This window comes from Chlamydotis macqueenii, chromosome W (genome assembly GCF_036417535.1).
Source record: "Chlamydotis macqueenii isolate bChlMac1 chromosome W, bChlMac1.mat, whole genome shotgun sequence".
NCBI classification, from domain to species: Eukaryota; Metazoa; Chordata; class Aves; order Otidiformes; family Otididae; genus Chlamydotis; species Chlamydotis macqueenii.
The window spans coordinates 389,362-407,677 of NC_141592.1; the positions used below are offsets into that span (position 1 = coordinate 389,362).

The 18,316-nt window shown below is 37.6% G+C and overlaps 1 protein-coding gene across 4 annotated transcripts in view; it reads left to right on the forward strand.

The window, feature by feature from the left end:
* LMAN1 (lectin, mannose binding 1) overlaps positions 1-18,316 on the forward strand; it is a 42,124-nt gene that overhangs the window by 11,344 nt on the left and 12,464 nt on the right. The window contains exons 11-14 of one of the 4 annotated variants that reach the window (XM_086769569.1): positions 5,451-5,604; positions 6,348-6,469; positions 8,097-8,165; positions 12,394-12,412. In XM_086769569.1, coding sequence (XP_086625695.1) covers positions 5,451-5,604; positions 6,348-6,469; positions 8,097-8,133 — 313 coding nt within the window. In that variant the 3' untranslated portion in view covers positions 8,134-8,165; positions 12,394-12,412. Of the gene's footprint in view, positions 1-5,450; positions 5,605-6,347; positions 6,470-8,096; positions 11,088-12,393; positions 12,413-15,975; positions 16,143-18,316 lie in introns of those variants that run through there. The other 3 variants (XM_086769568.1, XM_086769567.1, XM_086769570.1) reach the window with 3 other exon arrangements.

Sequence of the window (18,316 nt, forward strand, 5' to 3'; positions counted from 1 at the left end):
GAAGAATACTGACAAACTTGAAATTTCTGTGTCAGTTCCTTAGCAATGACTTTCTTTATACATTTAATTTCTATAACAAAGTTCATGTCCCTAGGGTGGCTAAGCTCCCTTTTTTTTTTTTTTTTTTTTTTTTTTTTTTTTCCCCCTCTCCTCCCTTTTATCATGAGATTCAACTTCAGCAGTTCAACTCCAGTCCCTCTAAAACAAGTAGATTTCTGCTGATGTGATAACCTGCTACCTCACGGAAATTTGTTGCTCAGATTTTGAAGTATGGATAACAACATGAGCAGAAATGCCTTTGATTTATAGCTAGTGAACCTTTAAAAAAAAAAAAAGTTGTATTGGACTATCTCATCTGTATACACAGTCTACTCCTGATACAATGATTATATGAGAAGATTATTATACAATATTATGAATAAAATCTATACTATTATATTTAAATAATATTATAGCATATGTATTTGAAGTTTTGTTTAGTGTAAACAACTATAAGGGCATGAAAATAATTCTGAGTATTCTGCATGTAATAAGAGTTGTTGAGTTTTATTTCTTATTCTTCTGATTATTTTGGTTGTTTTTTTTTTTTATAGTTCACTCCTTTCTTCAATATAGACATGTATTTTGTCTTTGGATTTTATTTTTCCTTAATTTTGCTACAACTGCCTAAAGCTCATATATTGATCATTGCTCCATAGTGGTCCGTTAGCATTACTGATTTGTCTATCACAAGGTGTTTACAGTTTTATGGCAGATCTCTCAGAATTCCAGTGTGCACGAGCCTTTGGGAGGCTTTTTCAGGTTTGTTTTTTTGTTTGTTTGTTTCCATTGTATATTAATGTTTTATCAGTAGGAGTAGGGCTAGGCCTTGAGAGGGCATTGCTTCTCGATGGCAGTTGAAACAAGGGTCAGATCTGGAAAATATTTATGTCCTCACTTGACCCGAACTCTAAAAAATACGGGGGAAAAAAGTGCAGTTTCCACAGTCCTGCACCTGTGAAAGAGTAACTCCATCCATTAGTACAGCCAGAGGACTGATCAGCTGGAAGGCAGTTCTTCAGACAAGTTCTGGGAATCCTGGTGGACAAGCAACTGGGGAGGGGGAGGGTGAGCGAGAAACTGTGTGTGATTCCGGCTAAACCATCACACCAGTGCATTGAGGGAGTTAATTCTCCCTCTCTATTCAGTGCTGGTAACGCTACATCTGGAGTCCTGTGTCCAGTCCTGGGCACCCCAGTGCAAGAGAGACAAGGACATACTGGAAGGAGTCAAGTGAAGGATCATGAAAACTATTAAACGGTTGGAGCATTTGTTGTACAAGGAGAGGCTGAGGGAGCTAGGATTGTATAGCCTGGAGAAAAGGCCTGGGGCTGTCTTATCAATGGGTATAAATACCTGATTTTGGAGGTGGTGAGGGCGATAGAGACAGAGCCAGATTCTTCTCACTGGTACTCAGTTACAGAGTGAAAGGCAATGGGCATGAGCTGAAATACAGGAAATTCTGCATAGACATAAGAAACTTGTAAGGGTAGCAGAACACTGGAATAGATTGGCTGCCCAGGAGGGTTTTGCAGTCTGCATCCTTGGAGATTCGGGAAGCTCAACTGTGACTAAAAATTCCTTCGTTTGCTAGGTGCTAAGACACATTGTCATACAGGATGTAATGGGAGGAGTAGGAAAGGGGAAGAAAAAAAGCGCACTCTAATATTAAAATACTGTCACATTGCATGGCAAAGAGAGAAATGTGTTGGTTGTTTCTTCATGTGCCAATGTATTGTGTAGACCATTTTAGTAATCTTGTCCCCGTTTCTTTTAGGTTAGAGAAAAAAACAGGAAAACATTTTTAAACTCTACTGCGATAGAAGTGCCCGTTTGTTCTTTACACGTGGACTGCCTGCTCTTACTTAAATACTTTTTCTTATTCTAAGGATGTGACAATTTTGTGGTCTAATGTTTCTTTACTGTGGAAAAGCCAGGCCTATAGAGTGGGGGGCGTGGTTGGTTGGTTTGGGTTTTTGCCAGAGGACCTTCTGCCAGTTAACTTTCTCAAGAAGCATATGTCTGCAGAGACACTTGCAAGTTCCCAAGTGATTAATGATTTTGCTTTTTAAGATGCAGTTTTAAAAATTGATTGAGAGGTATACTGTACCTTTTCAAACTACATTACCAACTGAAATAAAAATCTGATCTTGAAGGTGCTAGACCGTTAAAATGGATTTGAGAAAATTTCAGTGTTTGATAGGGATATCTGTGTACTGCTTCTAAGATGTTGTACAATTGCTGTCTTTATCAGGAATGCCTTTAGGTTTATTTAACCCTTTATTTATAGTAGTTAAAATGTTCCTTACCTTGGGCTTAAAAAAAAGGAGAAAAACAATTCCTCTAATGTGGTGATGTAGTATATAAAACAGTTGTGGGTTTTTTCCTGTATTAGTCCAAGGGCAGCTCTTGTGATTTATTTAAGTAGGTCAGTTTTTTTGTAGAATAAAGATTAGAGTGCTTCCATTTCTGCATTTGTTCTTCCATGAAAGCTTTTGTGGTAATATTCTTGACAAATCTTTATACCTTGCAAGCAAATTAGATTTTCTTGTTAACATTGGCAGTCTGCCCTTTTTGTGACTACTTATTAGGTATGAGTTTGTGTAACATCATCTTAATATTTTTCTTAGATTAAAGAGATGTTTTATTTATAAATAGAAATGAACAGCCCGCTGTTGCACTGCTGGTCATCCCGGAGGAAAAGGACTTACTGTCTAAGTAATTTTCTTGTCAAGATTTGTGGATTTCTTGATCATCTGATTACAGAAGAATCTTGCATGTTCATACAATAGAAACTATCGGCATGGTATTGTTCATGCAAAAGTAAATGTAAATTAAATTTGATACAGACCATGTCTATTTATGGAAGTTATTCTGCTTTTTACGAACAGCGGATCAGTCTGGGTGAAGGTGGGCATGCAGATTTCTGTTAATTTCATAGGGATGGTGGTATTAAGAGGGAGAGGAACAAAATGAGTGTCACACTTGTGTTCTAGTACTGAAAACAGCAGGGCAAGATAAACAACGTGATGGATGTGGATAGAATTGCTATTGGCATTTATTAGGCAGTGGTAATGATGGTGGTTGCATCAGTTTGCATGGGTTATTTAAGGAAATAAATCTTCTAGTTAAATTACTTCTAAGATAGGTTATTATAACACTATTCAAAATACAGATAAATATTAATCAATTTACTTTAAATATTCTGTACAATGACAATACAAAAATAGACTATAATTTCTGGATGATGTATATGCTGATTCAGGTTAGGACAGAGGAGGGGTTTTTTGAATTCGTTTTGTATGTAGAAGTTCCAAAACAGAAACGTAGAATGAGGGAAGGTGAGAGCTGCTTTAATCACTTTTGTTTGCAGTGGCTTGCAGAACCAAACTGTGGATTTTTTTTTTTTTTTTTTTTTTCAGTAACTCCTTGTGAAAACTTTGCAATATTAAAAACGTACTTATTGAGATAAGTGTTGAGTTTTGCAGAAATCCATGGCTAGCTCCATCTGGCCTAGAGTGCCCTATATTATCTGCGGTGACCGGAAATGTAACTGGGGAAAGTGACTGATCTTCTAACATGTGCTGGAAGTAGGATTGAGCTTTTACAAAGATGACAGGAAAGGGTGAATTCTGGGATCTTTTTGTTACTGAAAGTGAAAATAATATTTGTTTGTCTGTTTGTTTGTTCTGTGGGAACTATGTATAATACTGGTAGTCTAGTACGTTAAGTTGATTTGTGTGTTGAAGTGATATTTTTAAGGAAAACTGATAATCTTCAGTTTGAAGAAAGTATGTTGTTAATCTGGCGTTTAGCAGGGACTGTAATTACTAAATGCTGCTTTGTTTAAGTGGTGTATCTGCAAGTTGATGTAATTTTGTAGATTAATTTAGTGTGTGGCTTTGACTTAATATGTAGCTGCTTCAGGCTGTTGAAACATGCTGCATAGTTCTCATAATGGAGCGAGAGCTGCTGTAACCCTAATACAGCATTTCTATGCTTGCAGTTTTTATTTCTAGGGGGTTGTCATAGTGCCTTTGAATAGGTATGTACCTTACTGGTTTTCTCTTTTCTCCTGTTTTATTTTTAGTTTTGTGGGTTTTGAATTTTAATGGCATGAAGAGCAACTGATGCAGAGCTAAAAGATGAGCAACATCTTTATGAAGATTTTTTTGTAAACATTTAAGTTTTGATGCTTAACTTGCTGTTTTCACAATGAATATGAGACATTTAAAAAACAGCACTATAATTTTGCGTAACACTTATAAATATGGTTATATGTTGTTGTCAGTTTACTTGAGGAATAGCATACAAGCCAGGTTTTTGTTTTTTTTTTTCCTTATGTGAAAGTTACAATTGCAAGTATTGAAGGCCAGGTTGGATGTGGCTTTGAGCAACCTGATCTATTGAAAGATGTCCCTGCTCCTTGCAGGGGGGTTGGACCAAATGATCTTCAAAGGTCGCTTCCAACCCAAGCCATTCTATGATAAATTGCTGACCACTGTACAAAGTTAGGGCTTTGTCTTGAAGGCATCAAAGTAAGCTCTCATCTGAACAAAATGGAAAGTTTTAAGTAAATTAAAAAGAAATCCAAAGACATACATTTTGATTGTCTACTCTGTTCATAATGATGAGATTAACATTCACATGATAAATATTTTAGCTGTAGAATAATCTTCTTTGCCACTGAAAAGAGACATCACAGTAGGGGGAAATTGTATAAACATATTGATTAGAGATTAAGTATTTTTCTCTCATTGACTAGTTTACCTCAAACAGAATTAGTTATGGAACCTCAACTTTTTACAGATTTAATTTGATTCGTTGTAGAAGCAAAATGAATTCACATGAGGACAATATTAAGTATTATGACAATGCGTATGGGAAATGAGTTTCTCATATAAATGATAATCATGAAACCAGGATGTATCTAAATCTTTTCTTATCCCTAAAGCCTCTTCTTTATTTTTATTTCTTATATGACTGGTTTTATTTATTTATTTTTCAAACAGCTTTTGCTTTTCTTCAAAGATTGCATTAAACTCTGCTTATCCTAAAGCCTTGGCAAGAGCTTCAGATAAAACACTTGTTTTGGACTTCATCAGTCAGGCAGAGCAGATGTCTAGCAATAGAATATTTGCCAGATCTTGTTTTCAGCGTGACTTTAGGAGATGGTGCACTAGACAAATTGAAACTGTCTGTGGAATTAAATATTTTTTTTTTAAATCATAGTTTGATTAAGGAATTATTTCTTGATAGGTACTCTTGGAAACCAGAAAGTGTTTTCTGCCTTTTGGGGCACCAATGTATTTCAAATTAATTTTAATGGACTAAAAGGTGTCCAGAATAACTGCAGTTTGTAGAAAGGCTGTTCTGCGCTGAAAGATGTTTTGTTGTTTGTCTTGTTTCAGGAATTCCATGGCTGATACTCTGCGGTTGATCAGTGGAGCTCAACATCCTGGCTCTGCTGCAGGAGTCTATGAAACAACTCAGCACTTCAATGACATCAAAGAACACCTTCATGTAGTAAAAAGGGACATTGAGCATTTAGTACAACGAAATATGGTAATTTCTGTGCGGTAGTGCAAAGCATGACTGTAATGCTTCTTTATTTGGCTGTTAGTGAAAAGCCAGGATGAGCCAGCATGCAATTTACAGAGCAATTAATCCTTCATTAAGCTGCTTCGCTAAAACTGCACTGCCTTGACCTGACTGCATGATCTGTGTCTCGATGAGAAGTTTTGCACAAAGAGCATGATTTTTAGTCTAATTTCCTGTGGAAACAAGGTCAAGCAATTATGTTTTCTGGGTGCTTTTTTCTGTGTTTGTCCCCCTGCATTAACAGATCTATACATAGGAGATTCTCTATTGCTTCTGCACAGAAGGGGAGAGCTTTAATCAGAAAACATTTGGGCAGGTTCCGCTTAAGGTCTCTTAAGGGTGAAAGATGACTGCATTCACATTCAGGAGCACCTTATTCTAGTCTAGGTAGCAATTAAACTGAATTAGCTTATGATCCTGTAGAAGGTTCTTGATTTCTGGGTTAGTTTACCGAAGATTTCTTCTTTCCCCTGTAACGTTCAGATTAACATCAGTCAGTTTATCTGAGAAATGTAAAAGTGAAAGGGCAAAGTGAGATGGGGAGTAAGATTGTGTTTTTTTCAGAATAGTGTCATTTCTGTCTCTTCTGCTTGTGTTCCGATTTTTAGATCATGCTGCAAAGACCTTGTTTTGTCTCTTACATATAAGTCTTTCGATGGCATGTCTTGTTTGCTCTCTTCTCAAATATTGTTTTTCTTGTTTTTTAGCCATCTAGTGAGAAATCGAAGTGTCCAGATTTGCCACCGTTTCCATCATGCTTATCTACAGTGCACTTCTTCATATTTGTAGCAGTGCAAACAGTGTTGTTCATTGGTTATATCATGTATAGGCAAGTATGTTTTTCTTTAAAGACAATGGGGCAAATTATTTTAGAACTTCTCACTGGAAATGCAATTGCAATGGTACGATTACGTTAATCTTCTTTTAAAAAAGCAATAATTCAGATTCAAAGAGACCTTGGGAGGTCTCTAGTTCAACCTTCTGCTGAAAGCAGAGTCAAGACTGAATTCAGACCAGGTCGCTTAGTATTTAGACTGGTCAGGTCTTAAAAACCTCCAAGAACGGAAAACTTACCACTGTTATGGACCCCATGGGAAATGTTTAATTATCATAATTAAATTTGTTTTATTCTCTCTCCGCCTCCATGGTATATCTTGTGGGAACCTGCCCTGTTTCAATTTGGCTGTTGTGTCTCTGTTGCAATGTGCATCTCTGTAAAGAAGCTGTCCCTGTCTCCTCAGTAACATATTATGGGTATTAAAAAGCTGCTGTTGCAGCCCTTGAAGCCGCCTTTTGCCTAGGATGAGCAAGCCCAGTTCCCTCCCTCTCTTCTCTTGAGGCGTGTGCTTCAGCTCTTGACCACTATCCTTGTGGTCCTCTGCTAGACTACTGAATTTTATTAATATCTTAACAAAATCTGATGTGATGCGGTTTTTTTTGTTGGTTTTTTTTTTATTTTTAAACAGATTCCTCAGTGAACTTTTTAATGATATATATCCCTTCGTCCCTCTCCTACACATGATATTGATAGTGTATGAACTTCCCCCACCCCCCTAAACTAGTTGGCGTGTTTTCTCTGTTCTCTTCCTCCTCCTTGTAATGTCATAATGTTCAAATTAAATTTCCATTGATGGAAAGGAAAATGTATTGAGAGTAAGGACTTGCTTGGTAGTCTTCCCTCTTGCTTCTCGCATACACTGATCAGGATAAGGAGTAGGGACCAAAATAGCTGTATTGCTCTTCAAAGAGAAAGTGCTGTTTGCTACCTTTATGGAAGGACACCTAGTATTAATATAAGACCAGTGCTGCTGATAGCGGCAACTTCTATTGTGTGCCTGCTTCTCTACAAAGTGGAGAGAGTGCATTTCTTATGTATGTTATGTTATGCCATCAACTGGAAAGATGGCTTCCAAGACAAATGAGGAGCTGGTCCCCTCCAGTAGCTTTTGATGCCCTTGTAATTCTAGCATCTGTGCATGGTTGATCCACAGTATCTATATCCACTAAGAAAATAAATACATTCTGTGCCAGAGGGAAAAGGAAACCCCATTTCAAGTAAACTCTTTCACTGCTTAGTTGCATGTGTTTCCTCTTCTGTGATGATATTTGGGCCGATCAGATACTGAGAAGCTTTAGAAAATTTTAGTTAAAAGTATTTTAAAAATCAGTTCATATGTTGTTTTACAGTTTCTGGCTTCTGTTTAGAATGTTTTGTTTCCTTCTGCTTCTAATGTGAAGTTGGAACTATAGGGATGCTACCAATGTCTTTTTGTAAATACAAAAAATTATATCCTATTTTTTTTGTGACATGATTTATATTTTATTTTCCAAAGTACTTGTAGACAAGGAGTGAAATCTTTTAATCCCCAAAGAAACTAAATATTTATTTATTTAAACCAGTTAGCTAGTTTTATACTGCAAGTACTTAATGAATTCTCTTCTGCTTTTTCTTTCAGGAGTCAACAAGAAGCAGCAGCCAAAAAGTTCTTTTGATGACCTGTTCCTTTTGTGTGTACATAACAGCAGTATGTATGCACAGAAAATTATACACTTCTGTCAATGAGGGAAATTTTAGTGTTTGATATACTTCAATTTTGTAAATTATTGAATTTTGTTAAACGAAATGAGTTCTCATTTAAACTGTTAATGCTAAAGATAAAAACGGACTAGGGAGCAGCAGTGCAGATGCTAGACAGAGGAAGGCTGCAGACCCTATCTAGGTCTATGGAAGGCAAATGCTGTATTCCTCTTCTTTTGTTAAGTTTCCAGAGGAGGGAATTGAAACAGCCATGTTTGGTTACTGTTCATAATGAGACCTGCAGATGGGTGATTTGTGTGGAAAGTTTGCCACTAAGTGTCCTGACATAGCAGTTTAAAAAAACAAAAGCAAACAAACAAGAAAATGAAACAAACAAACAATCTCCAAACAACTACTCTTCTCTATTTTTTTTGTGGGCTGGGGAGTAAAAATTTGTTACAAACATTTCATTTCTTTACCACTTGGATTTAACAGTTTAATAATTATTTAGATAGTTCTAAGTCTTCATGAAATATAAATGTAAACACTTTTTAATATGTGGACACAAAGACAGGCTTTTAACAGTCTGTTGATACCTGATACAGAAAACAGACTATATAGAGGAAGCAAATAAAGGCTTATCTCCTTATTTTGGGTTTTGGTTTTAGGCAGTGAGAGAAAACAAGGTAGTTTCTTCAGTATATTGTGGGTCTGATTTCTTTTTTGTAGTTTCAAGTCTGTCTGTAATTTTGTTTGGAGATTTGTGGAACCTTTTCAGCAAAGGTATCATTGCTTTATACCTCTTCAAATCTGATTTTATTCAGGATATGTTTAGTGGATGAATATGTCTTGTCTTTTATAAAACTCTTTCATGTCTTTCATGTACCAAATACAGTTGCTTTGATTTAAATCTTGATGTGGCAAGTATTCTAAAGTACAGATGTTGAGTGTTAACCCATTTCTTCACAAGCAGTTGTTTCAGACATGTTTGTTAATCCAGCAGCTATCGTAGAACCAGTTTTGTGTGTCAGTTCCTGCTTTAATATCAAAAGCATAAGACTGAACATGTGGTTTTGATATGGCTTATCAGGTGAACATTTGCTTCAGGAAAGAAACAAACCACATAGCCCAAATTAGGAATGTGAAATGAATTCATTTTGCCTTGTTTACATATCTGTGGTAACTTTGTCCTTGACTTGTTTGTGTGTAGAGTTAGAATAGGGTTGTTTTTTAAAAAAAATTCTATAAAATACATGCATCAAGATATTTCACTTTTAATTGTTAATCTGTTTGTCTGAAACTGCAAAAATTATCTGGAATCTAGCATACTACTACTGCATTCCTACATTCTACTCCCTTGGAGTGCAACACATGCTGCCAAATTTGCTGTTATGAAGAACACTTCAGTATTGTGCCTGTCAGTTTGGAGAAATTATAAATCTATGCAATATATTTTGTAACTTAAAATCCTTGTCCAAAAAGTGGATGTTTATGCTATACCAATAAAATGATACTACCTACACATCTATTTACGTAGCTACAGTGTGTAGTATACTGTAAATGGTATAGCTTTATAGATTAATTTCTAAATTTGCAAAGATTTTTCTGTACTAATTGGAGAAACTACTGCCTCAAGCTAATTTTGCTGGATAAATAGGGTAAATCAATGAAAAAAAACCTTTTCAGATAAGCCAGAATAACACATAGGAGTTTATCCATTCAGTTCTTTCAACACCAGCAAATATTTACAGGTGCCTTGAGTCGAAGCTATTACAACCCTGACTCTTCTAACTAAACATAATATATTTTCTTAAATTGTTCTGAAATTTATAGTGTTGTTCCTTTCAGTTGCAAGCCTTCCTGCATCAGTGCAACACCTAAATGGAACTCTCCCTCTTAACAGCAGGCTTTGCAAGACCCTTTATACAGAAAGGCTAGCAATTGTATTTTGATAAGTAGATGCATGTATCTGGCATAATGAGGAACAGGTCTAATGTATCAATTGGAGGAAGCCTGTATTTTTTGTTACTGTGACTTTATCCACCAATAACTTTGTTTTAAAGCTGGAGCAGCCCACGCTGTTCTGTCTTTTGTTAGAAAGAAGAGAAGGCTGGGGAGGGTGTGTAGGGGAAAACTTGAACCTGCAATTGTAACTTCAGTATGAGGCTCTGCTTGTGAATTTATGCTGCTAATAGTTCTGACATATCTCCCATGTGCAACTAGGAAACTTTCATATTAGGGAGCAGATGGTCTAAAGCATAACATCCAAAAAGTGATAACTTTGCTTCATGCTTCATTTCACAGTCCCCTCTTCTTGGAACTTCCATAATTGCCTCGTCACTTACTGGATCAAAGGAAAGCTCCAAATTGCCCAGCTCAAATTTTGTCCTGTCTGTTCCTGAAGTGATAGCAACAAATTTTGACTGTAAGAATATTTGTTAGTCGAGGTAGCCTCCTGTTATGGCTGGCTACTAGAAGTTTATTTGAATGCTGATAGTGTGTTTTATTCTTAAGAAGTAAGATTTCAGGACTAGGAGGAGAAGACACCTTGGAATTCAGTTTGACAATATGGGGGAGAACAAGTTTAATAATTGTATCTGAAGTGTGGATGATAAGTAGCAAATACTTGGCAGTGACAGGAGAATCTCATTGTACTGGTCAGAGTATATTAAATACACGGTCCCGCTTGAATCTTTCAAAAGTAAAATTCACCATATGGTTTGTAAATTACCTAACTTTCTGTTTGAAAAAAATCTGACATTTATTAATGTTTCTATTACTGTAACACCGAAGGCTGTCTATTGTTTGTTGTTTTTTTTTTTTTTTTTAATTCAAACAGCTGACATTTTCATATGTTTGTTTCTGACTAATGTAAATTGACACTTGGAGTTCAGAAATAACCTTATTTGAATAAAGATGCATATTTTTAGTAAGCTTTTTTCTTTTAATTTGGTACATGTCAATGAAATCCAAGCAAGTGGATTTGAAGCATTCTGTACCCTCTGTTGTTCAGAGAGTTTGAACACTTTTGAGATGTGGGTTCAGTCCTACCTCATCCTGGAGAGTTAATGGCATTCAGAGGCTGAGGCTCTGCCTGTCCTAGAGAGAGAAACGACTGCCATTGGTTAGAAAGAGACACTGAATGCAGCCTCAGTTCATTCTGTGCAGAGGGATTACATCCCCTGTGTTACGGTCTAATGCAAGAGTGAGTCTAACCTAAAAGTAAAGAGATTAGCTCAAAAGCTTGTGTTAAGAGTATCAGACTTGCCTGGAGTATCAGACACTTAGGGTCAAATATAAAGTAGTGTGTCAACTTTTAAGTCTCTTAACAGCAAATCGAGTTGCTTGCTGGCCATTTTGAGTATACGGAGTACCTCATTTTTCTGAGCTGAAGATTGCCGGTATCTCTGAAGTTCTTTCTCCACATTCCCTAAACTGCTGTCACCTGGGTTCTCTGCTCCTGTTTGTTTAGAATACAACACGCCTACCCAAAACAAGTCAGTCTGTTTCATCTTGGGTTTTTCTTGTTTTGTTTTTGTTCTTACTGTTCTGTCTAGTAAACTGTGTTTGTCTGTGGTAAACTCCCACAGGAAGAGTAAGAATTCCCTCATTGGCCATCATTTTCCCCCAGCCAGGAGCAATTTCTCTGATAGGTGGAGGAGAGGAATCTTTAATTGAATCTGTTCAAGCTGAGAAAGCTCTCTTTCTGTGCAAGTGATCTAATGTTTCGACTTGCATAAAAGGTGTCATCTTCTTCTAGAGGGATGAAGCCAGGGAGGAGTCTTGGTCCTTTCAAAGAACACTTAAATGCTTCTAAATTGTGTGGTTGGAGTTGTCTGCTGTGACTGTGTTTTGGGAACATGGTCTCTAGAAAAGGCTGGGAATTTTGTGCTTTCCTGCCTATAGCATTTTTGTGCTGGCCTGTCTTTGAGGCTTTTAGATTTTGCTCTTCACAATTTGCCGGTTTCAAGACTGAATTCTGTTCTGGGGCTGGAGATACTTATGTTATTTGGGTATGGAACACATGCTTTTTTCATATTGCCCAGTTCCATCAGATAAAACAAGAACTGAGCCTTTAATTTTGATTTCACTTAAGCTAGAGAGAAAGGATGTTGATTTAAAGCAAAGGAAGTGGCAACATGAGTACTTAATTAGCACCTGTCTGTATGTTTTCATTAAGCCTGTGGTTCCTGTAATCAACAAAAAGCAGTGAGTGGTTTGTAACTTCAGTCTAGGCAGTGGTTAACGCACCTGTCTGGAACAGGGGGTACTGGCCCTTGTTGACACCCAAGGTAAGTGCTTGGTGTTTTAGATACTCTATAAGCAATTGGTTCCTTATCAGTCTGAGTGTTTATTCATTATTTGTATACACAGATTTGTGATAAATACCTAAATCCACAATGAAGTGAGCAATTCGCTAGCTATGTAGTGTCTTCCAAAGTGTTGTCTCTTTTGTGTTTCTCAGCAGTTTCCAGTGCCAATAGGGCCAATAACTTTTAAAGCACATTTTGTTGCCATCGATTTTGACTCTAACATTGGAAAGCGTTTTGCTGTTAGGAAGGTTCATGAGACCTCTCTCAAGACCTGGAGGGCAAGATCTCTCAGACTCCCAGTGGTCCTTCCCAAGCCAGTTTTAAGCTTTCTTGCCTTCTCAGTCAATTCTGTGACAGCAGCTCTTTTAGGCAGAAGGTGGTGTTAGCAAAATTTCTGTAGGGATCAAAGTCTACAGCCAAGACTTACACCAAAAGCTAGGGAAGTTTCTCTTCAGTAAAGACCAATACTACTAAGTTTTAACAGACACACTTGGAGAAGACTATGAAACCTAATACTGCGAAAATCAGTGCTGCATGTCGTATATGCGAAGTGCACAGTACAGACACACTGGTGCTCCCTGTTCAGTTAGGCAAGTTTTAAATAAAGATGAGTCAAGCATTGCAGGTGGACATGAGAGGCATTTGGCACTAAGTAGTGATGATGTGGGACAGCATTCTAACATTTAATCAAGTGCCTGCCAAAGCACAGAGAAAATGCTAACAATCAAAAGTTCTATTTATCTGTTCTTCAACTTCTGTAGCATGCTTTTCTGTGACGCCTGCTGTATTGTTACTGAACTCGTGCGTTTTAGGGTTGGCGCATAAGCGGTGCCAATATGTTACTTGAACCTGTTCAATGGTTTTTGCAAGCTGCTGAAAACTTTTTTGCCGTGATCTGTACGTCATTCATGCAGTATCTCTTGGCCCCTTTTGTGCTGCGTACTTGTGTAAGATAGAGCTTGGCTCTGGAGCTGAAGCAGATTGAGAAGATGATCTTCCAGCTTCTGATGTCCATGTTGCTGGTTTGTTAGTGTTGTAAGGAGTGGACGCCCAGTTCAGCGAGACCAGAACTTTTAACCAAAGTTGTGATGCCCTCTTTCTCTAGCCAGCATCTATTTCTAGAAACGCCTGAATTGACCAAGCACCTTCTCCCCTCACTTTGGATTTTCTCCCACTCTTGAGAGTCACTGTGTTCTGAGCAGCGTGGGGCAAGTCACTAGCCTGATGCGGGCTGTAGTTCAGGAACTAGGGATAGGTTTTTTTCACGGGCTTGCTCTTGGAGTGCTATTTAACTCGAGTAATTTTCTAGTAATAGGCCTTTATTTTCATTTCTTCTTTTTAAAGCTGGCTGTTTAAGCAGAGAGGGGCCCTTGTGGTCCCAAACAAGGTCTTGGTTTTAGCAGAAGGCAGCAGGAGTGTTGCTGTTTAGAACCATGCCTGCTTGGCCCGTATTGTCTCCAGGCTGAGAAAACGGTATAAAAGTACCATTGAGCAGAGTCGGACGGCACTTAAGAGGATGCAGTTGCACAATGATATGACAATAGCATAGGTCATGCCGCGTTCTGCTGGAACAAGCATGCCTGTGCAGCTACAGCTGGCCTGCAGCGTGCCCACAGCACTAGCTAGCTGTCAGCAAACTTTTGAGCAAATACAGGCTTCTCTAAAATGCAGAAGGATGGGAAATACAGGGTGCCATCAGCCGTTCTGCCCTTTGAATGCCTCGGAGAGGCAGCAGACTGAACCAGGGAAGTCTCTGGGTGTTAGAGAAGGTCAGACTGACTTTGCCAGGCCCATGTTGAAGTAACTCTCTGAGGTAGGAGCAGCGATACCTTTATGTATAAACTTAATGCCAGATTTTTCGTTTTTTAATTTTGCCAGATAACACATTTTATTTAATTTTATGAATTCAACTTCAGCCTAATGCATGCTCAAGTTTAGCATTCGCTGCTTAAAATGGGATTAGCTATCTGGCGTCTATGATCTTAGTGCTGTGGGCCATTTGGGCAAAAACAATATAGTTTTGGTAATCAAGGTCAGAGTTGGTCGAATGTAAAAAGCTGATTCTTCCCACAAATTGTTGCAACTTATGCATAGTTCTGAAAGTGCACAATGATGAGAAAAATCAATTTTGATTTAAGAAAAATGCTTTCTAGGTATTTGTAGTATATCAAAGTAGTTTTCTTCTTCTTTTTTTTTTTTTTTTTTTTTTAATATAGTAACAGATCTGCTTTAATTAGAAAGGCTCTAATACAGATTAAGGCATTAGGCAAACTGGAATCCTCCCATCTCTCAGTGAAATTACAAGAGTGCTGGGAGAACCATTTAGATAATCAAAATTACATACTGTTTCATTAAGACATGCGCAGTCAGTCATAGCAGGATAAATGCTCAAAACCCAAAATAATGAACTTTTGAGACCTAGCAGATTATTTTTCTTTCCCGAAATAGTCTATGATCTAGGCAACAGGTCCTGCAAACTTTTTTTCACCTGAATAGACCTGATGAGGCTAATGATGTGAATAAAAGTGTGAAAGATGAGGACCTACACAAGCAATCCACAAACAAAAGACATCAAGGCTGTATTATATCATATAGACTCAGTCAGATTCATTTCTCCTTTACTGGCAGTTATGATTAAAACCACTAGGTATCCTATGCAGCACCAAAGTGGTGATCTAGATGGAGACAGCCTGGGAAAGAGTTGAAATAAACTCTAAGGAATGGAAAGTTGGAAGATGTGATTTGCTTTTTTGGGGATTACTGTCATGTTGTGGTTTTGTTTAGTGGAGGGGGGCCTAAGGTGGTAGCTTCTGCAGGAAACTGCTAGAAGTCGTTCCCCTTTGTTTGAAAAAAAAAAAAAAGTAATGATAGCAGTAGAGCCCCATTAATCTACGAGACAAAACTGCCATATGAAAAGTGGATGAAGAAAAATAATTCAATGTACCTTCTGTCCAATATGATACAATGTTAGTGGATAAAAAGGATTGGGTTTTCTGCTTAATGAAAACTTACAGTTTTCAAATCTCATTTGATTGTGTAAATCCCAAAAGGTTTTCTGCTCAGTAGCCTGAATTTTACGGTTTTACTATGGCCATTTTGTCAACCATGTTTTTAATTCAGATCCACTGTTTTCCAGGGAAAAGTGAGAGTTTCGGGACTGAAGAAGTCACAATGCTATTGCACGCTATAATTGATTTGTGTGTGTGTGTGTGTAAAATTAGCTTAAGGTATTAATATAAAAAGTAGATAGCTGCATCTAATGATTTTTTTTTTTTGAATAATCTGAACCATCTGCCTCTAGATATTAAGGAGTTCACTCTTTAATCCAGATTATGGCTGACAAACTGGTTTTGGCATTCACGTTTCACTAGCACTGTGCCCTTGAAGAGCTGATGCGGCTGTAGAAACTCTCTTGCTTACAATTGTTGGTTTTGAAAACATTTTCGGTTTGGTTTGGCTTTCTTGTAGTTGTTTGCTTATAGCTCCTTTTTTTTTCTTGAGAAGATGGCCTTTCTAATGAAAAGTATGTTGAGCAACCAGGTAAAGAATTTGGGACTTGGAGGTGGAGGGGAAGAAAGCAAAGAAGAAAGCACTCCTTCTGATCCAGCAGCAGCTGCAGGAATGACCAGAGAGGAGTATGAGGAATATCAAAAGCAAATGGTTGAGGAGAAGTGAGTACCTGTTCCCTTATTATCAGTATGGGGCTGATTCTTGGTAACTTTGTGCAGACAAAAATAACCCATGAAAAAGCCAAACGTTCATCTCTTCCCTCTTTTTAAAGCAGAAGAATCTTTGCTAAAGAGGCTTTCCAAAATAAAAGTTCACCAACTGGAAATGATAAAATATTATGTTCCTTCTTTTCCCTCTTCATCCTGCAATTCTCTCCTACACTTTCCTGCTATCTCCACACCTTGATATGGTGGATTCGTTCCTAGTTGATGTTACTTTATCAATTTTTTTCCACAGTTGCAAAGGTGTTTGTAGTGCAGGTGTTAATTCTGAAATGTGTGTGATTTATTCTCCTAGAACTCCATGTGGAGTGCTGAAAGTGTCCACTTTCAACATGTAACGTTTTCTTTGTCCACATTTATTACGGCAGATGTAAAAAAGTAATGAGTGCTATGTTAAATGAATTATATTGATCTAGAGAAAAGTTTTAAGAAGGTTATTTTTTTGTAGTTGCATTTTCAGTTAGTTTTCTAAAATCTAAATAAATCAAAACTTCTCAACTTATTAAATCTCAATTTTATTTTCTCTGTAATTATCTTTACCACTTGCGGTGTTTAAATATCAAAACAGAAGTAAAATAAAGGACTTAACATGTAGGAGTTCAAATCACACATAATAAATAAAACAATTTACTTTTAAATCTCAAATGCATCTGTTCCTCTAATGGTCAATTACATAATGGTTGTGTAAATCTTTCATGTAAGATGATTATAGGTGAAAGGTTAATAACTGACGGAATTTGAGGTATCCAGGTCTGTATTTAGCAGCAGCCATTTCTGTCATAAAAACTTGAATAGGTATCATTTGGTTTGGAATAAAATACAGAATGTTTTGCTATGCATTTTGTCAAGGGATATTTAAAAGAGAAATAACCACCTGCCAGCAGGAAGACACTTTGAGACTGAGAAGCAGAACAGGATTCCTGGGATAGGGAAAATACTTGGAAAAAGAATTATTTTTATAACGTTTTCAAGTGTGGCACGTGTCTGTAACATGCTGAACTGTGTTGAGGAGTCTGTGCAGGAGTACTTCTGAAAGTACAGTTTGGAACCATAGTAGGAACATCTGAAGTACTTTCAAAGAGGAAAAAATTGGCTCAGGACAGCGCACAGTGGTGTGGTTATGTAAATGTGTGTCAGAAATGTTTGTCCTGGGCACAGCATCTGTTTCATGGCTCTCTGGATTTTACTCCAATTTCAGCTGTACAAGAGAGGAGATGAGAGAAGCAGAAGTGCCTTGCTAGCGTCATCATCAGGCAGAGTTTGGCCTTTGATATATGATCATCTTGGCTTTGGGTTCTTCTCAGGTTTTTGGTTTGGTGGGGGGTTTTTTTGTTTGTTTGTTTGGGTGGTTTTTTTTGTTTTTTGCTTTTTTGTGATTAAACACACAAAAATGCACAGATTGCTGTTTCTCAGGAAAATGTGTTATGTGCAGGAACAAACAGGTGGCTTGTGATGGCAGTTTTCAGCACAGTCGCATAGAATTTCCTTCCAGCATCACAAGAACTTAAGCACAAGGGAACCACCAGTTTGTGCTGTACATCACAGGCTCTTGACTGTCACACAACTGCTCTTATACCTGTTTCCTGTTCCTACAAAGCTTCATGTTCCAGGGAATAGTTAGATCCTCCAGAACAAAAAGGTGTGAGGTTAGGTCAGACGCTAGGGCCCAGGCAATGGTGGGAGATGGGCTGAGTGAGTTTTGCCAGGTCTTCCCATGACAAATGAAAAGCTCAAATCTACCTGAGCAGAAACTCCCCTCCTGCCCCTCAGCCTCATGGGACACCCAAAGGGATGTGCTGCGCGTGCTGCCCTGTCGGAATGTATCCCAGTAGTGACTATGGCTGCTAATGGCTCCTCTGGAGAAGGAGTGGGCAACAGAAAAGGAAGGTTGAGAAAGAGAGGGAAAATATGCCAGAAAGCCTTAAAGGATCTTCTCATCAATGACTGGCTGAAAGAAGTTTAAGATGGCTTCCAGTTCATGTGAACTTTTTTTTTTTTAAGAGAGAGAGAAACCCAAAAGCTTATTTGTGGAAGCAGGGGGAAAATAACATTTTGTCTTGAAAGTAGCTTTTCTGTGACAAAATACCTATACAAAATCAATTCTGCCATAGAAT